The sequence below is a fragment of the Salmo trutta genome, chromosome 37 (genome assembly GCF_901001165.1).
Source record: "Salmo trutta chromosome 37, fSalTru1.1, whole genome shotgun sequence".
NCBI lineage: Eukaryota > Metazoa > Chordata > Actinopteri > Salmoniformes > Salmonidae > Salmo > Salmo trutta.
Genome location: NC_042993.1, coordinates 20,166,892 through 20,188,505, shown reverse-complemented (window position 1 = coordinate 20,188,505; position 21,614 = coordinate 20,166,892). Strand labels below are relative to the sequence as shown.

Genomic DNA, 21,614 nt, shown 5'->3' with positions numbered 1-21,614 from the left:
GAGCAGTCAACCTTCCAAAAGACTCTTCATTCAACACACCGTCCTCACCAAGTGGATTAGGGAATCCAAAAAGCTTGTAAAAGTATGCCGAGCTTCTCTCGTGTGCGCAGAGGGAACGAAGAAGAAGAGGGAACAAAGAAGGGGAAGGGGAAAAGGAAGGCGAGTTAAGAGCGAGTATAGAATCTCTGATCCTGGTAATGAAGCCTGTCTCATTTCGCCACTGAATTATTGATGATGGGGAACTTTGTCTAATGCAAAAGGGCCATCAACTGGTGACAACGTTGCTTTTCAATTATTAGAGGCGCACTGCGCCAGATGAAAGAGGTTTGATTGGAGCCGTAAATTCCCCCAGCGCTTCGCTCATCCATCCCCTCCCCTCCTCCCTCCTCCCCCTCTTCCCCCTCCATCCCACAGCGGTGGAAGAGGAAAGAAAGAGGCAGGCCGTTCTGTCACTCTTCCTTTGTGCCGATAGAGGGGGGATTTGGTGCGATCCTGCCGCAGAGAACTTGGGGACCACGAATAGACATTTGACCACGATTCAACAGTAACTCCTGTTTTAGCAGCCTTCAAAGACCCTTGAAATCAAAGTAAATGTCTGCTCATTATTTCCTGCTCCTAACCCTGATGTCAATCAAAGTTAGAGATGAAAGAACATTTTGAGCGACATTGTCAGGCACTTTAACAGCCCTAACTCATGGACAGTATGTCGTCACCAGAGGAACCTTTAACTAACCTCTCACCTTTCCCACAGATAAAGAGAGAAACCTGATAGGTCAGGCTAAGGGCTGTGTAATCAGAGTCAAAGGTCATAGTAGAGAGGCTTCTTGTCAAACCAAGGACCAAGTTCTAACTGACGGTTCTAAACTGCATGAAAAGAGAGAGAGGGATCAAGGAAGAAGGGGGAAAGAAGGGGGAACATGGTGTGTGTGTGTGCGCGCATCTGTGTTTGTGTGTGTGTGTGTGTGTGTGTGTGTGTGTGTGTGTGTGTGTGTGTGTGTGTGTGTGTGTGTGTGTGTGTGTGTGTGTGTGTGTGTGTGTGTTTGTAAAAAAACTTCAGAGGTAAAGTTAACTCATTAAGGGGGTCTGTGTTCTCAGTGTTCATAACTCAGCCAGTAGCCAGTCTGAACCTCTGGGAGGTGAACCGACCCCCGCAGGACCTTACAACCCATAAAACACACACAACAACTGCCCTTTCAAGTGCTGAGTTCACGTCAGATCCACACCCAGACACAACTGCTGCTACCGGTGACGGCTGGTCATACATACGTGCACGCACTCAGGACCCAGACACTGGGTATCACCCAAGAAAGCATGAGTAACTCCCTACTTCAGATCACATCATATAGTAGGCCTGCGTTGCGTTTTGTTGTTTAATATCATTAATACTTCATCACATCGGGACTGGTTAATAATTCAGTGCAATTTCCACCAGAATGCTGGACCGTGAGATGATGTAATCCCAGTATGAAATTCAGAAATTAGGCCCAGAATTTTTTTTAATTTTTTTTAATTTATTTCACCTTTATTTAACCAGGTAGGCAAGTTGAGAACAAGTTCTCATTTACAATTGCGACCTGGCCAAGATAAACATACAACATTCGACAACATACAACAACACAGAGTTACACATGGAGTAAACAACATACAGTCAATAATACAGTAGAAAAAAAATAAGACTATATACAATGTGAGCAAATGATGTGAGATAAGGGAGGTAAAGGCAAAAAAATGCCATGGTGGCAAAGTAAATAAAGTATAGCAAGAAAAACACTGGAATGGTAGATTTGTAGTTTGAAGAAAGTTCAAAGTTCAAATCTAAATAATATGGTGCAAAGGAGCAAAATAAATAAAATAAATAAATACAGTAGGGGAAGAGGTAGTAGTTTGGGCTAAATTATAGATGGGCTATGTACAGGTGCAGTGATCTGTGAGCTGCTCTGACAGCTGGTGCTTAAAGCTAGTGAGGGAGATAAGTGTTTCCAGTTTCAGAGATTTTTGTAGTTCGTTCCAGTCATTGGCAGCAGAGAACTGGAAGGAGAGACGACCAAAGGAGGAGTTGGCTTTAGGGGTGACCAGAGAGATATACCTGCTGGAGCGCGTGCTACAGGTGGGTGCTGCTATGGTGACCAGTGAGCGGAGATAAGGGGGGACTTTACCTAGCAGGGTCTTGTAGATGACCTGGAGCCAATGTGTTTGGCGACGATTATGAAGTGAAGGCCAGCCAACGAGAGCATACAGGTCGCAGTGGTGGGTTGTATATGGGGCTTTGGTGACAAAACGGATGGCACTGTGATAGACTGCATCCAGCTTGTTGAGTAGGGTATTGGAGGCTAATTTGTAAATGACATCGCCGAAGTCGAGGATTGGTAGGATGGTCAGTTTTACGAGGGTATGTTTGGCAGCATGAGTGAAGGATGCTTTGTTGCGAAATAGGAAGCCAATTCTAGATTTCACTTTGGATTGTAGATGATTGATGTGAGTCTGGAAGGAGAGTTTACAGTCAAACCAGACACCTAGGTATTTGTAGTTGTCCACAAATTCTAAGTTTGAACCGTCCAGAGAAGTTATGCTGGATGGGCGGGCAGGTGCAGGCAGCGATCGGTTGAAGAGCATGCATTTAGTTTTACTTGTGTTTAGGAGCAGTTGGAGACCACGGAAGGAGAGTTGAATGGCATTGAAGCTCGTCTGGAGGGTTGTTAACACAGTGTCCAAAGAAGGGCCAGAAGTATACAGAATGGTGTCGTCTGCGTAGAGGTGGATCAGAGATTCACCAGCAGCAAGAGCGACATCATTTATGTATACAGAGAAAAGAGTTGGCCCAAGAATTGAACCCTGTGGTACCCCCATAGAGACTGCCAGAGGTCCAGACAGTAGGCCCTCCGATTTGACACACTGAACTCTGTCAGAGAAGTAGTTGGTGAACCAGGCGACGCAATCGTTTGAGAAACCAAGGCTACTAAGTCTGCCGATGAGGATGTGGTGATTAACAGAGTCAAAAGCTTTGGCCAGGTAAATGAATACGGCAGCACAGTATTGTTTCTTATCGATGGCGGTTACGATGTCGTTTAGGACCTTGAGCGTGGCTGAGGTGCACCCATGACCAGCTCTGAAACCAGATTGCATAGCGGAGAGGGTGCGGTGGGATTCGAAATAGTCGGTAATCTGTTTGTTGACTTGGCTTTCGAAGACCTTAGAAAGGCAGGGTAGGATGGATATAGGTCTGTAGCAATTTGGGTCAAGAGTGTCACCTCCTTTGAAGAGGGGGATGACAGCAGCTGCTTTCCAATCTATGGGAATCTCAGACGACAAGAAAGAGAGGTTGAACAGGCTAGTAATAGGGGTTGCAATAATTTCGGCAGATAATTTTAGAAAGAAAGGGTCCAGATTGTCAAGCCCAGCTGATTTGTAGGGGTCCAGATTTTGCAGCTCTTTCAGAACATCAGCTGAATGGATTTGGGAGAAGGAGAAATGGGGGAGGCTTGGGCGAGTAGCTGTGGGGGGTGCAGTGCTGTTGAATGCAGTAGGGGTAGTTAGGTGGAAAGCATGGCCAGACGTAGAAAAATGCTTATTGAAATTCTCAATTATAGTGGGCTTATCGGTGGTGACAGAGTTTCCTATCCTCAGTGCAGTGGGCATTTGGGAGGAGGTGTTCTTATTCTCCATGGACTTTACAATGTCCCAGAACTTTTTAGAGTTGGAGTTGCACGAAGCAAATTTCTGTTTGAAAAAGCTAGCCTTGGCGTTTCTAACTGCCTGTGTGTATTGGTTTCTAACTTCCCTAAAAAGTTGCATATCGCGGGGGCAGTTCGATGCTAATGCAGAACGCCACAGGATATTTTTGTGTTGGTTAAGGGCAGTAAGGTCTGGGGAGAACCAAGGGCTATATCTGTTCCTGGTTCTAAATTTCTTGAAAGGGGCATGCTTATTTAAGATGGAGAGGAAGGCATTTTTAAAAAATAACCAGGCATCCTCTACTGACGGGATGAGGTCAATATCCTTCCAGGATACCAGGGCCAGGTCGATTAGAAAGGCTTGCTCGTTGAAATGTTTCAGGGAGCGTTTGACAGTGATGAGTTGAGGTCGTTTGACCGCTGACCCATTACGGGTGCAGGCAATGAGGCAGTGATCGCTGAGATCTTGGTTGAAAACAGCAGAGGTGTAATTAGAGGGCACATTGGTTAGGATGATATCTATGAGGGTGCCAGTGTTTGCGGCTTTGGGGTTGTACCTGGTGGGTTCATTAATCATTTGTGTGAGATTGAGGGCATCAAGCTTGGATTGTAGAATGGCTGGGGTGTTAAGCATGTCCCAGTTTAGGTCGCCTAGTAGCACGAGCTCTGAAGATAGATGGGGGGCAATCAGTTCACATATGGTGTCCAGAGCACAGCTAGGGGCCGAGGGGGGTCTATAGCAGGCGGCAACGGTGAGAGACTTGTTTTTGGAGAGGTGGATTTTTAAAAGTAGAAGTTCAAATTGTTTGGGTACAGACCTGGATAGCAGGACAGAACACTGCAGTAGATTGCAACACCGCCCCCTTTGGTCGTTCTATCTTGTCTGAAAACGTTGTAGTTAGGGATGAAGATTTCACAGTTTTTGGTGGACTTCCTAAGCCAAGATTCAGACACAGCTAGGACATCCGGGTTGGCAGAAATAACAGTGATAAGATGGCCTCATGTAGGCCTGCTGTATATCAAAGGCCTTTCTTTTCATGTTGCTGTGTGAGTGGCTGTGCGGAGTGTGTGTGGATGTACTGCATGCCCCCATGCCTTTGCTTTAGATGGGCCTTTGTGGATTGTTTTATTTGATTTTTTTACTGAGCTTCTAGTCTTCAGAAAGCAAGCTGCTCAATATACTGTATACTGAACAAAAATATAAACGCAACATGCAACAATTTCAAATATTTTACGGAGTTAGAGTTAATGTAAGGAAATCAGTCAATTGAAATAAATTCATGGCCCTAATCTATGGATTTCAAATGACTGGGCAGGGGTGCAGCCAATGGGTGGGCCTGGAGGGCATAGGCCCACCAACTTGACAGCCAGGCCCACCCACTGGGGAGCCAAGCCCAGCCAATCAGAATTAGTTTTTTACAGACAGAAATTATCCTCAACAATTGAGACATCTGTGGCATTGTGTTGTGCAACAAAACTGCACATTTTAAAGTGGCCTTTTATTGTCCCCAGCACAAGGTACACCTGTGTAATGATCATGCCATTTAATCAGCTTCTTGATATGCCACACCTGTCAGGTGGATGGATTATCTTGGCAAAGGAGAAATGCTCACTAATTGACATAAAAAAATTTGTGCACAACATTTGAGAGAAAAGCCTTTTGTTCGAATGGAACATTTCTGGGATTTTTATTCCAGCTCATGAAACATGGGACAAACACTTTAAATGTTGCATTTATATTTTTGTTCAGTGTAATTGTGTTAGTTGAATGTATTTATTTAAAGATGCTTTTAAGTGAAGCTGGTATCAAATGAGTTGAATTCTTCGAAGTAACAGAAAGCCTATAGCCCACCAGACTGTAAAGTAAAGCTTTACCAACTGTTCTCTATCAGACAGAGTGAGAAACCAGAGTCACGCTCACTTCTAGTTTCAGCTCCCCATTAAGTTTATGTTGCCTTTTCTCTCCCCTGGAACATGCTACATTTTAGTAGACACTCTTATCCAGAGCCACTTACAGTAGTGAATGCATACATTTCACACATTTACATTTTAGTAGATGCTCTTATCCAGAGCGACTTACAGTAGTGAATGCATACATTTCATACATTTACATTTTAGTAGATGCTCTTATCCAGAGCGACTTACAGTAGTGAATGCATACATTTCATACATTTACATTTTAGTAGATGCTCTTATCCAGAGCGACTTACAGTAGTGAATGCATACATTTCATACATTTACATTTTAGTAGATGCTCTTATCCAGAGCGACTTACAGTAGTGAATGCATACATTTCATTTCAGGCATTATTATTTTTTTTGTACTGGCCCCCCCATGGGAATCGAACCCACAACCCTGGCATTGCACACACCATGCTGACGTTGCATGGTGTGTGCAGACTAGACCCTCCCCCAATGACCTGGATGAAACAAACCGCCTAGCAAAATCTCAATTAATAAGAAAAAAAATGGTATTAAATGAGCTTGGAAAATAACATGGCTCTCCTCCCCCCAAAAGCCTGATTGGATGGGCTTCTGATGTATATTCCAGAGTTTGGTTAATTAGTCAAGAAGAAAAAAATCACTGTGAAGACATGCTGTGTGTGTGTGATAGTTCAGAATCTGATTTAAGATGATTTGCCAAGCAGCATTGTAATTTTGCTCTGTGTCTCCTTGGCTGCATTTAGACAGGCAGCCAAATTCTGATATTGCCATGGAAGCACAGTTTTGCCTCCGTCTCTGGTTAGACAGAGGCAATCCCTCACATACATACACACAAATGCACAAAATGTGAGCGCACACACACACACACACACACACACACACACACACACACACACACACTCAAACACACACACACACACACACACTCAAACACACACACACACACACACACACACACACACACACACACACACAAGCTAGGGAACTGATGGCACTTAATGTATTCTCATGTCTTTGCTCTGGCGAGGTGTGAATTATTTTGTCCCTTGAGTACCACATCACACACTCACACACATACACACATACCCTCACACACACGCCTGCATACATACACTTTAAGAGCTTGTTAAAGAGCTTGTTTCCCTAACTACCAGGGGGTGGGCCTGGGTAAACTAGGGAATTACCCTTTTACACGGGTAGTTTACTCCTATTTGCCTCCAATCTCAAATAAAGCCCCCAATTGAACGTGAAATCTCCCACCGCCTGCGTTTGTTTGTTGATTTTCTGCCGTGCACAACCAAAGAGCTTGGCGCTCTATTTGATGAATTGATTTCTGCAGCCTTTAAATCTTTAAACAAGTCTCTTTTTTTCAGGCAGTTTATTTCTCCCCCTTCGAAGTTGGCATTTCAAAAAGGAGCTCTTCACAGCCCTATGCAAATGATGGTCTATGACAGCGGCCCCTGAACCAAATGGATAACAACATGGTGGGATATTCTCTGGCCTCCATGCTTCCATAATATTGATTTCCCATCACAGGTTTCGACTGCCCAGGGACTTTCCGAAACATGTTGATGGGTTTTTGTGCCCCTCTCGTCTACCCCTCGTTTTACATAACTCTCTCCAACAGGGCAAATGTTTGTTTGTGTCTCACAAGATTCAAAACTAAAAACCTAATTAGAAGCCCTATTTCACATTGTGGCCAATGTGGGTTAACTAACAGCAATGACACCATCAAAGAAACAAAGTTAGATACATCCACACAGCTTCACAAATTCCCTGGGGTGTTTCAGGTGGTGGGAACAGTCTCACAGCAGGAGAGCAGCACTACCATAACAGCAGGTAAGACGTCTGTGTGCAAGTCATTACCTACAAGATGGGGAATTCGAGCATAATGACAGCATGGGTGTATGTGTACTCTAATGTGTGTGTGTGTGTGTGTGTGTGTGTGTGTGTGTGTGTGTGTGTGTGCCTCTGCCGCGGTGCAGGTGTGCCTCAAGTGGTGCTCTGTGGGCTGTATGGGAGGCCCAGGTGTTCCTCAACAACAGCCTGGTTATGTGGTCCATGCCTGGAGTCTAGTCCCATAATGAGCATCCGCTACCATAACACTGTACCTCATTAACCTGAGTGAGGCCGCTACAGCACTCCAAGTACAAGTTGCCTTCAGGCGCAGATATAGGATCAGCTCATCCCCCACATATCATAATCTTAACCACTGGCCTTAGATCAGTGTCTAAGGGCATCTTTATCCTATTGTAGTGAGACCAGGCCTAAGCAGGCTAAAGTGATAGACGGGGAGGAACAGGAGGGATTAGATCTCTGCCACCCTCAGGCTGTAGAGGAACTCCTGAGCACAGCTCTGTCCACATTAGATCCGCTAATGAAGGCCCGTCTGGGGGCACAGGGAGGGTTTCTCTGTAACTGCCCTGAAATGGCACAATCTCCTATGTAAAGTGGGTTTCTACCTTATAATGGAGGTCTAGTAATATGTGTGAGAGAGAATAAGGAGATAGGAGGGGTGTAAAAAGAGAAACAGAGAAACAGACAGACAATACTCCAAACAGGGACATAGCACATGCTATCTCTATCGTTACACTATCACAGCTTATTGTGAAATAGACACAAATTACTTATTCGAAATTTGTGACAGGTAAAACGCATTTTGTGTGTATTACACAATTTTCTTTCTTCATAACCCATTCGTGTACATTACACAAATTCCAATTTGTTGTTGCTAACGTTAGCTAGGCTAGCTAGGTGGCTAACTTTAAAGTTAGGGGTTAAGGTTAGGGTTAGGTAACATGCTAGCTAAGTAGTTAAAGGGTTAAGGTTAGTGGAAGTGTTGGCTAACAATCAAAGTAGTTGCAAAGTAGTTTAAAAGCAGTAAGTAGTTGCAAAGTTGCTAATTAGCTCAAACACTAAAGTTGTCAGTGATGAGATTCGAACACACAACCTTTGGGTTGATAGATGTAGTAAAGAAAGTTCAATCAGGAAGGCTGTTCTGAATGGGCATCACTTTTTATCATCCTCTAAGCATAATATATGAATATAGCTTCCTGTGTCACGGCATAGTGGGTATTCATATGGTAGAGTTTATAATGTTACCACGTCTCTCCTCCTCCTTTACTATTAGCAAGTGCGAGGAATTGACCTATTAACATCAGCCTATGATCACGGCACACTAAGGCGACGTCACCACGCTTGCTGTTTAACCTATGGGCTCAAATGTACAATAATCACTTTTGCTTCTTTCAACCAATGGGCATACATCAGGGGAGTATTTATATGTCAACTCACCTCTCGTGTCTCTCACTTGCCGAGGAGCATTTCTCAGCCTGTACTCAATTGAACTGTCTTTAACTGGGATGGAAATGCACTGTATACAAAATAGCGTACTGTGCACGAAAACCTAAAAAATGTTGTGTGCCTGTCACAAGTTTCCAATAAGCAATGTGTCTATTTTAAAACAATCAGTGATACTGGGCTGATGAGACGTTCTAGCTCCTGAGCCTATGAGTGAGTCTATAATACATGAATGCATGTCACATTCCATTCCTTCTCAATGACCACACACACAAACACCTTCCCAGATGCTGGCTGCATGACTGACGTCAAAACGGCACACTGTTCTCCTCTGGGGACTCTGAACACTAGAAAAGCAGGGACATACAGTCCATTGATCTGTTGATGGAACAACACAGCTGGGCTGTGCTGAAGGGCTGCACACACACACACACATCTGAAAACTCACATCATTAGCTGTGAGAGAAAGTGAATGCCTAAATCCCTGATCACAGTGTGTATGTTGTCTTTTTTTAAACGAGAGCATTTCAAGTGCAAGCTGCCTCTGCTGTTGATGGAGAGGGATTTCAGAAGCATTTATTTATGTGTCTCCAGGAATTAATATAAATCCCAGCGTACAGGTTTGAGCGTGTCCAATTTCACAATTAAGATGAACAGTGGCGGGGGAGATTTGATTTGTGTGCATACAGTGCCTTCAGAAAGTATTTACACCACATGACTTTTTCCACATTTTGTTGTGTTACAGCCTGAATATAAAATCGATTAAAAAATGTTTTAAATGTCACTTGCCTACACACAATACCCCATAATGTCAAATAGGAATTATGTTTTTCCAAATCTGTACAATTTAATTACAAATGAGAGAGGGACGGCTTTAGGCGGAACACAACCGTATCGTACCACATGCAAAACGATATGACAACAATAACGTCTAATGTAACTGGCCCCTCTAACAGTACAACTGGCCCCAGCTTGGCCCCCCAGTTGAAATGGTCTAGAACCGCCACTGGTAGGTGGGTGAGAAAAAGTATCTATTTAATCAATTTTGAGATTTTTAATTCAGTCTGAATTCAGTCTGTAAAACAAAATGTGGAATAAGACAAGGGATATGAATACTTACTGAAGGCACTGTATGTGTGTGCCTGTGTATGTGCGAGTGTGTGTATATATGGGAGGGAGTCCTCCGGTGAACAGTTAGTGGTGCGGGTGGGTCAGGATGTTCGGGGGCCAGTGGATGTTCGAATGACCTTGTCCTAGTTCATCATAAAAAATGGTCTCCCTAGGGCTAGTGTGGAGCGGCTGTCAATAACCTATTATAACACAATGGAGAGGGCTGGGCCTCGCTCTGGCATGAAGTTCAATTATGAGACAGAGAGAGAGAGAGGGAGGGGGGGCAATCAGATGAAAATGAGAGGCGAGAGAGAGAGAGAGAGAGAGAGAGAGAGAGAGAGAGAGAGAGAGAGAGAGCGAGAGAGACCATCACTGTATCCCGAGGCTAAGTCCAAGTCCCTGTCTTTGTGTGTGTGCATTCCCTTACAGCTGTAACGCTGATTCAGGCAGACCCAAACAGTTCTTCAGGGCCTCATTTGGTCCAAAAAAAGACCATTCTGGAGAGGTTTAGCTTCCTCACAATGATTTATCCTCCAGCACGCTCCTACTTCTGCACACACACGCAGCAGAAGGTCACACACCGAGGTACAGGCACACATTGACAAAGATAAAGACACAGGACTATCAACAAAAAAACATAAATAGGCATATAGATTTGATAGAAGTATAAATCAATGCATAAACGCCCATATGTGTACCACACCGACACACACATTCCCCTTTCTCCTCCCATAACACTGAGCTAAAACTGCATGTGTACATATCTTTAATGATGTACACAGGTCCACAGGCATGTCTCTAAGCCATACAGTAAACAGCAGATGGGAGAAGGGTTTAATTGTCAGAAGTGGAGTTAGAAGGAGGAGACGCTGGTGTTACAGCAAGTCTAGAAGTACATTGTCTGGTTGCTTTAGCCCAGGGTGAGGCCAGAAATAAAGAAATAGATAAATAAAGAGAAAGACGGGAAGGAAGAAACCCTATCAAGCCGCGCCTGTCATCCAAATGTGTCACCCAAGGGCTCCCAAGCAGAGAAAATGTATGAAAGCATACTTTTTGCACCGTTATAATTTGATGACGGGACAGGGAGTGGGTGCACACACACACACACACACACACACACACACACACACACACACACACACACACACACACACACACACACACACACACACACACCTAAATAAAAGACAGGAGAAGGGGAAAAGATAAGCTCACACCAACCTACTCTCAAACAGCAATCCCCAGGTACTACCTATAAACCTGATATACATGAGTACACAAACACAGTTCACACTCACATACGTTTATATCAAATTCTTTTGTCCGGGATATTATTCGATGTGGTACTGAGACAGACACAAAGTGTGATTTCTGGCATCCGGCTTCTCCACAGTAACTTATAATCTAACTGGACGAACAGAGAGCCACTCCAGAAAAGTCCAGTCAGCAGCAAGCCCAGTCAGTCTGGTGTCTGTAAGCTCTACAGTGTGTGGGCCCCAATTTATCAAGCTCCTTTTCCGCCAGCTGACCAAGGTACTTTCTAGTCTCTCTCATTTCTCTCCCTCTGCCTTCCTTTCTCTCCCTTTCTTTTTCACTCGTTCCATCACCCCAGGGCCAGCTCTCCCTGCTATGTTTGGGGAAAGATAAAGTTGTTTCACGCAGAGGTTTTCCAAACTTTCATGGGTGCTAGCCCTGGATCCCTCTAGGGCAGGGGAATGGAAGGAACGGAGCTCTCCCACACACTCGACACACACAATCCATTATCGGCATTTACTAAGCCAATACACACATCATGGAGGGAGAGACTTGGGAAAAAGTGCCCCTCAGCATTGTACTGTAGACACACACATGCACACACTTTGAGTCGGCTCTACTTGCAGTGTTTCACCTACATGTGCTGAGGGCGGAGTGCCAAGCCCCCCTAAAGAAATTAACCAGGGCTGCAGAAATCAAAATGTTTGAAAGAAAAACACATGGAAAACAAATAAGACCAATGGACCACTAATTCTTCTTAGGATAAGGGGCGCAAAGCCAGGAGAGCCTGCCTGGCCTCGATATTGGAAGGGGGCACACTGCCCTGTGCAAAATCATTGTTAAGTGGCCCTGGAAACGCATAAGTCCCCTTTTTACACATAATGTCCCCCCAGCAGTGTATACACATAATGTCCCCCAGCAGTGTATACACATAATGTCCCCCCAGCAGTGTATACACATAATGTCCCCCCAGCAGTGTATACACATAATGTCCCCCCAGCAGTGTATACACATAATGTCCCCCCAGCAGTGTATACACATAATGTCCCCCCAGCAGTGTATACACATAATGTCCCCCAGCAGTGTATACACATAATGTCCCCCAGCAGTGTACACACAAAATGTCCCCCCAGCAGTGTATACACATAATGTCCCCCCAGCAGTGTATACACATAATGTCCCCCCAGCAGTGTATACACATAATGTCCCCCCAGCAGTGTATACACATAATGTCCTCCCAGCAGTGTATACACATAATGTCCACCCAGCAGTGTATACACATAATGTCCCCCCAGCAGTGTATACACATAATGTCCCCCCAGCAGTGTATACACATAATGTCCCCCCAGCAGTGTATACACATAATGTCCTCCCAGCAGTGTATACACATAATGTCCCCCCAGCAGTGTATACACATAATGTCCCCCCAGCAGTGTATACACATAATGTCCTCCCAGCAGTGTATACACATAATGTCCCCCCAGCAGTGTATACACATAATGTCCCCCCAGCAGTGTATACACATAATGTCCCCCCAGCAGTGTATACACATAATGTCCCCCCAGCAGTGTATACACATAATGTCCCCCCAGCAGTGTATACACATAATGTCCCCCCAGCAGTGTATACACATAATGTCCCCCCAGCAGTGTATACACATAATGTCCTCCCAGCAGTGTATACACATAATGTCCTCCCAGCAGTGTATACACATAATGTCCCCCCAGCAGTGTATACACATAATGTCCTCCCAGCAGTGTATACACATAATGTCCCCCCAGCAGTGTATACACATAATGCTATAATGGCTCAAGACAAACCACTGTGTGTGTGACCGGCTTGTTAATTAACTGGTATTTGACACCAAAGTTGAGTCACCAACACTGGTGTCCTCTGAACCTTCTCTTCCCGCTCGCAACACAGGTTTACGCAAGGCCAATGTGGCCTACAAATAACCATGGACACATGAGAAGACACAAATATAGGAACACACATGTATGCGTGTATGTACAGAACATTACAGATCGGTAATATTGAGCTTTCTTCAAGTGAAAGACAACTTCAATTCACATCCAGAAATAAATACAGTACTTGAATCTGTTCTACAACTGGCATTAAAAGGCCTAAGAAGTGCCAGACATGGAAGACAAAGACGAAAATTGAGGAAAAAGAGAAACAGCGTGCGTGCTTGTGTGTGTGTGTGTGTGTGTGTATGTATGTGTGTGTGTGTGTGTGTGTGTGTGTGTGTGTGTGTGTATGTATGTGTGTGTGTGTGTGTGTGTGTATGTATGTGTGTGTGTGTGTGTGTGTGTGTGTGTGTGTGTGTGTGTGTGTATGTGTGTGTGTGTGTGTGTATGTATGTGTGTGTGTGTGTGTGTGTGTGTGTGTGTGTGTGTGTGTGTGTGTGTGTGTGTGTGTGTATGTGTGTGTGTGTGTGTGTGTGTATGTATGTGTGTGTGTGTGTGTGTGTGTGTGTGTGTGTGTGTGTGTGTGTGTGTGTGTGTGTGTGTATGTGTGTGTGTGTGTGTGTGTATGTATGTGTGTGTGTGTATGTATGTGTGTGTGTGTGTGTGTGTGTATGTATGTGTGTGTGTGTGTGTGTGTGTGTGTGTGTGTGTGTATGTGTGTGTGTGTGTGTGTGTGTGTGTGTGTGTGTGTGTGTGTGTGTGTGTGTATGTGTGTGTGTGTGTGTGTGTGGAAAGACAAACAAAGGGGTGGAAAGTATTCTAGACCCATCCACACACTTGGGGCAGATTGTGTTATCTGAAAGCATCTAGTATTTAGAACAGAAAAAAATAACTATTCCTCTTCAAACACACTCAAATGGAATGTGGCACAGTGGCACTCGGCTAGACAATAGTTTGAACAGTAATTATGTCCCCAAAGACCTTTGCATTGGCACTCTCCCTAGCAATGCCGCAAGAGAGGAAAGCAATGCTTCTGGTTACATGTGGTTGCCTCCAAAAGACATTCCCCATGCCAGTGAATGTATCTAAGCTGCATGTGTTTAACTTATTATGCAGTGAATGTAATACTTTAATTGGCTATATGGGGAGATAATATGCATTATTAAACAAATCTCACAAACAAATACTTGAACACCATTAAGAATATATAGGCCTAGGTTATAATTGGGATGTGCAGTGAACACACATGCAGACATCATTACAGAGTTATAGTTTGACATAAAGACTACACAGTCATACTGGGTCTGTCTAGTAGACTCTTGTGGGGGGCTCTCTCAAGCATTTTGGTAGGGTTTGCTGATAGTTAAAAGTGTCCCCGCTCCATTTTGACAATTCCACACAGTACATTTTGGTCGTTATTCTATTTGAACTTGCTCCAGTATCAAAAGAAACTTATTTTTTTCCCTCATATCTGCAGCTGGTACAAGAACATTCCTCCTAGCAGCACAACATCTATATTATAATCTATCTACTCATATTCAAACTGAGGACTTCAACAAGATGTAAGACGACATTATCTTCATGGGAGAAGCTTCCGTTAGCATCCGGGCGGGAAAGGTTTTATTAATTCATTTCTCATTTTTATGCAGCGCAGACAATATAAATCATGTAGACAATCTGTTGGTTGACCTAATTTGCCGGGTGAGGCTTGTGTTAATAATTAAGTGCCAATTGAACATGACTTGAAGTTTCCTGGTTTAATCATATGTTGTAACACAACATTACAACAATGCAATAAATACTGAGTAATGAGTTTAGTGCGGAAAATCTGAATTCTAGTAAACTTTACGCATGAGAGCACCACTGAATAAACTAGACTCCAAAGTCCCTTACGCAAACAAACTATATCCTGTGAAGTCAGTTGTATAGGTTTGTAAAACCACATGTGCCAGGCTAGGAATGTCAGGGTGAATAAATAATCATAATTACTCTAAATAAACAGTGGATGAGGCAGAGTTCTCGTTTGGAAAACGTGATTACCTCTAGATCCACTTGGCATGTCAGAGGATACTTTTTCTGTCGCGATTAAGGCACTTGGCCAAACATTTACTTTGGGAGCAATCAAATCCTCACCTGGACAACTTTTCATTATATGATGTTAATGAGGGTTGACCTGTCTGAATTCAATCCCAGTCTAAATCCGAGCAATAAAATGTTTTTCAGTTGTGACTATCATCTAAAACACCAGGCTAATCGTTAGGCCTGTTATACAGGCTATGGTAATGTCTTCAACTTTATAACCATCTCCAGCATCATAATTCTTAAACCTATAACTAGCATAATGGTACAGTGTAGGTTTAGGACACAGAAAATAAACCAAAAATGCATTTCTTTGTCCATAAAATCTATTTGGCAAAAACTCTACAGATGTTCATATCCTTAATAGCGCCAGTGCACACCCATACATTGACACTCATGTGTTGGACACTGGGGACAGTGGGCAGACGTGTCTTGTATGCGTATACCCCACACACATTTCCATCATCCAAGCGCTATAATCCTGTTTACCCAATTAGCGACCTGCCGGCAACAAATAACACCTTCACCTAGCGTGTCAATGATGTGGAATGAACGTAGCATCCCAGCGTGTGATAAATAGCCAAATAGGTTCTTGAGAATATCATTTCCGCGCAGCCTGACTGACAACTGGCCATGCAGTAGAATTAAGACTAATTGAATAAAAGTCCATATTGTACTTCAGAATGTAGGCTATATATTATGCAAAACAACAAAAACACCGGCCATAAGGAATTCTGAATGAATAAGATACTGCCCGGTTCCGTTGCCAACTGATCTTCTACTGCGTACGGTTCTGCAGCACAGCTCGCGCATCCAACGGATGAAATAGTAATATACCCAAACCAAACGTCACCTTATTCACACCTGATATCAAGTTATTGTCCCGTTTTAAAATTATTCTGCGGAAGTGTGCGATATTTTTTTTATTCATTGTTTTACATTGCAGCCTAATACATAGCTAAACATGTTTTTTTTTTCCTATAGCAAGTAACCTTTATCTAAAAGCCCTGATCAAATACAACAGGATACGCTGAGTCTCTCACTCACAATGATGCTTAGACCTATAAAATACTGTTTCACATCAGTGTCGGATAAAGTAATGGTGCACGGCGACAGAGACTTTCCCAAATGAGCCTCATTCAACACTGTACCAGCGGCATAGGCATAGCCTACATTTTCCAAACAGACAGGTTCCTCAGACAACTGGCAACTTTTAATGGGAAAGACACTGAAAACACACGACACTGCACCTTTACGCACAGAGCCATTACACTCCATTCTTACCTCTGAGGTTTTGGATTTTGACTATGACCTCCGCGGGGGACTTCAGTCTGTGCGCGAGATACAAACGACCCGAGTCCCTTTCGATCTGAACCGGGGAGTCCGCCTCTGATATTACCTCGAACCACTTTTTTTCAAACTTCTGGTCAGGCACGGTGTATATCATGTCACCGACTTTGACATCCTCTGAGACGGTCACTGTGTAGAACAGTTCCTCGGAGACCGCTCGGGGCCTCCTAACCTTCGAGACAGCAGGTCTCTGCACATCAAGGTGAAGTGTCACCGGCTTACTTATCAATGCGACATCTCCATTATCTTGAGCGTAAATACGGACTGTTAGGTTCATGACACCAATGAGAGAACTGACCAGCATTACCTGTCCGGTTTGGGGAACTACGTAGACATGTTGGCATTTTGGAGATGCGTAATAAGTGACCCGGCCATTCTTTCCACCGTCGGGATCCTTTGCAAAAAAACGGACCAATTCGGAACCGATAGGGGTCAATTCATCAACTTTTACCCTTTCGTTTTCCTTGATGAACCGGGGTATGTTGTCGTTTGAATCAAGCACCTCTATTTTAATCACCACCGCACTATTCAAACAACCAGAAAGCACAACCATCAAATCGTACACTGCTATAAACTCTCTGTCCAAAGTTTCTGTGGATTTCAAAATAAGATGCTTTTCTCCATGATGGTAAACCAAACGAAAATCTGATGCGTCCTTCCCTTCCAAAGCAATGTCCAGTTCCGAAACGTGACAGTTGTTTCCAACCGGTAAAGCTACCCCATCCACCATTGTTCCAGCGGGCGAGTTCTCCACAATTTGTCCATAATACACAGGCAGCTTTGAATTCCCCGTTGAAAATGAAACCAATGCGACAAGCAAAAATGTCTTCAGGGCTACGGTTCCGTTTGTAGCTCCCGTCATGTTTCCATCAAATCAGTTTTGTCACTCTAGTCCAACATAAAAGTTTCTTACGGCATATATAATCGAACAATTATTGTTATTAATGCTAGGTGAGTAGATATATGGTGTAAATGTCCCCAAAAGTGCAATGCTTCAGCAATGAAAAAGTAGCAGTCCCTCAAAGAACAGCGCCAAAGTGACAAATTCGCTTCCAGCTTATTCAGTGAAGCATCACTTGAGCGCATAGAGGATGAATTCTACACTGACAGGCATAGGCTACACGCCGCAGATGCTCCATGTGGTACTATGATCACCGCCCTTCGAGGCACAGCCAATCGGAGATCGGAATGGGACGGAAAGACTGCTATCGGCCAGCCCACACGCAGTTTGATTTAGCTGCGCAGGAGACGAACGTTGGAGAGCTTTTAGTATTCAGGCCCACAATTTAAAATGCTGTGTGCAAGCAATGGGTGAGTTTTGTTTGCTGGAGAGGCTTGTCCCCAGAATACACATTCGTTTTCTTGGTTTTGGGCCAAATGTTATCAGTGTTCTGTTGGGCTGCGCTACAGGCAACATGATAGGCCTCAAATGTTGACTGGATTACCTCCCTTGATAGAAAGGCTTTATACTAAACAAAAGTTATTTTTTATTTTTTATTTGTTATGGTTCCTGGTAGGAGTACATTGTTCTGCTTTCAACGTGTGACTTCAGGAACCAATTTGTCTTCTCACCATTATAAGAATAGTCTAATAAAACAAAACAAATATATTAAAGCTGCAAAATGTACCTTTTGGGGACACGACCAAATTCACATAGAAATGTGTGTTATAGATGTGTCACTCATTGAAAGCAAGTCTAAGAAGTGGTAGATCTGTTTCTATGCATTCAGTTGTTATGTTTTTGCATCTCGTACTTTCGGTTTTGTACACCAGCTTCAAACAGCTGAAAGTACAATATTTTTGGTTATGAAACATATTTCACAGCGGTTTAGATGGTACAATGATTCTCTACACTATACTTGCTCTAAATTAGGCGAACTATTAGAATTTTAGCAGAGTGATTTCTGCATAGTGCATCTTTACATTTTTAGTAACCAATATGCCTAATTACTTTTTTGTTATGCATTTAATGGACAGTTCCACCCCAAAACGTTCACTTGGTATTTATTTCATTTGTCCATTGTTGATATAGTCCCAAAATGTTTTGCATGTCAGCAATCAAGTTTTCAAATGTTTCATATGATGCCACATTCATCATACCGGCTGTATTTCTGTATTTTGAAAGTTATTTGTCTTGAAAACTTGATTGCTGACATGCAAAACATTTTGAGACAATATCAACAATGGACAAATTAAATAAATACCAAAATATATAATTTTTGGGTAGAGTTTTCCTTTAATGGTATGTGTTTAGACAGAAATTAATAACTTAATGAATAATCATCACTGTCAGACGTAAACTTATCTCATGACTAGTAGGTTTGTTACACCTTTGAAATTTGTCAACATAAACTGTCTGATTGATTAGCTTGCACCAAACCCTGACACTTTACAGAACTACCTCTTGTTTTTTCTGTAGATGAAATTAATTGTAATTTAATTGGAGGATAAACTGACCACACCATGATGAGTGAAGATTTGGACAAATACTTGGGTCAATCACAAGTCCAATCGCTCACATGGCTGCAGTGCACACCTCTAATGGCTTGTCCTTGGTCACCCATCCTCGCTTCTGATACCCACGCAGAAACTTCTGGCTGTAGCTCAAGGGGGACTCGGATCAGCAACCATGCATTTGTCATTCCACACTGTCTGCTGCCTTACCATATGGGACCCCAATGTAATACACCATTATTATCAGAAGTGAAGTCTCACTATTGTGTGGAAACTTGAATTACAGATCATGGCTCTACCATACCAAAATGTATTGAACTACACAAAATGCCCTTCCCTGTACAATGAGAAGAGGTTAGCCAGTTAGGCCTACTGCCATGCCAATGACATTTTTAGGCTATTTATTTTGTCAGAGTTCAACCACAAATGCATTTTGGGACTGGATCAATACAAATTCTGCTTCAAGTCAAGAAGTAACCAGCAACCTCTGCATTGCATTTCACTTGTGATTTATGTAGCCTAATCCTTACATTACCATTGGAGACCAATATGAGGAACAATATTATCAACCTGGTCTCAGAGCATTTCGTATGATTCTGTATGTAAATTTAGTACCCTCAGTTTAGTATGTTACGTTTCGTATGGTATGTATTAATTTGTGATTGTCCATCACCTATTTCGTATTTGTTACAAATTTGTATTATATATTACGAATTTACTAAGCATACAATATGTTGAGAATTTGCTAAATACATGATATGTTACGAATTCTAGCTAGGTGGCTAACGGTAGCTAGCTGGCTAACGTTGGCTAGGGGTTAGGGGTTACGGTTAAGGTTAAGTTAAGGAGTTAGGTTAAAGGGTTAAGAATATGGTTAGGGGAAGGGTTAGCTAAAAGGGTTAAGGTTAGGGTTAGCTAAAAGGCCTAAGGTTAACGTTAGGGGAAGGGTTAGATAACATGCTAAGCAGTTGCAAAGTAGCTAAAAAGTAGTAAGTAGTTAGCTAATTAGCTAAAATGCTGAAGTTGTCCGTGATGCGATTCAAACTCACAACCTTTTGTTTGCTAGACATTCACATTTTACGCCAACCCATCCACCCTGACCACCTGTCTTATTTAACCAAATTAAACATATCATACTCATTGAAGTGTCCCGGATTTACTTTTACTCTGTTGCAAAATGTTTTGCAACGAAAATCAGAGTGTCTATTTGACAAACTTTTTACAAAACGTTTTGCAAAGGAATCCAACTACTGAATATACACCGGCCCAAGGCTCAGGTAGCTGACATCCTATAAGAACATTTCTATTTTTATTCACCAGACATGGAATTGAAATAGGCAGCAATTATAGGCTGGCCTACTTGCTCAAACTTGGCTAGACAATGCGATAATTTTGGGCTTCTCCAGCTGTCGGTATTGCAGTGGTGTGTATTCATGGATGCCAAGGGAAGCCAGGCTCCACCAAAAAATGTACCAAGAAAAAACTAACAAAATAACATACAAAATTATGTATCTTTCATCTCTCTGCGTTTAATATATTTCCTTCAATTTGCAAGAGGCTGAACGCATCTCAAGGTAGAAAGCATCTGAGAAGAACGAAACAGCGCCCCTCTGTCTAAGTATGTGTAGTGTATCTATTTGATGCTGTCTGGTCAGAAAGAGTATGACATTGTTGTTAAAGTGTCAAGGGAAGCTAGTTTGGATTTGTCTTCAGTCCAATCACATCACATGCCAAATGTTATTATTGTTGCATCTCGTTGTGTTGTTGTTGTCCGGTGGCTAGCTAGCTAGCTAAAATCATCCCTTTCCTAAACTAGCCATCGATGGAGATAGGGATTTAGACTTGTGGTTTTACTTAATTCTCCGTACTGGCCATTGATTATAAAGGCGATTCTGATCCAACCATAAATGTATACATTGTGCCCCTGGCCTGAGAGGATGGAAGTTCAACATGTAGCTTGATGTAGAAGGCTCATGTTAACTAGCTGGCCTGGCGCATCGCCGCCCATGAAAGGAAGTTAGGCAAGTGAGCAAGTATTTTAGCCAGGTAGTCTAGGACAACAAAAACTAAAAGCGTGTACTGTATGACAGAGCCAAAGACGGTTTATGTAACATGAAAGAGGAGGATGGCATTGGCGTTTCTCTACGAGTAAGGTGAGTCAACATGTTTTTTCTACTTACTTTCTGCACGAACACACACACAAACGCACACAAATCAGGACCATGGACAGCCACATCATATTTAGCTTATGTTGATTGGACTAAATAGTTTTTGGTATCTTTTAGTTGTCACTGTATTAGACTAAGCATAGTTGATTAGATTATGTTGAAATGTTAAAGTTGAAATGGGGATGGAATAGTGGAGGCAGCTTGCGGTAACTCTCTGTGGTTCTAAATCAATAGTTGTTTAAGGGGTCCGAAAATGTCAGAAACATTAACTTGCTTGACCATGCTGTAGGTCATGTAACTGTTTGTTATATGCAATATGTTTTGTGGACTTCACAGGACAGGTGTTGTTCTCCGGATTTATGATGAAACTAATGTGAG

At 42.9% G+C, this 21,614-nt stretch overlaps 1 protein-coding gene across 1 annotated transcript in view; it reads right to left on the bottom strand.

The window, feature by feature from the left end:
* The window catches only part of LOC115176501 (neural-cadherin), a 130,230-nt gene extending 113,339 nt beyond the window's left edge, over positions 1-16,891 (bottom strand). Inside the window, exon 1 of the mRNA XM_029736537.1 lies at positions 16,549-16,891. Within this exon, the coding sequence (XP_029592397.1) occupies positions 16,549-16,891 (343 nt within the window). The remainder of the gene's footprint in view (positions 1-16,548) is intronic.
* Between the last annotated feature and the right edge of the window lie 4,723 nt (positions 16,892-21,614).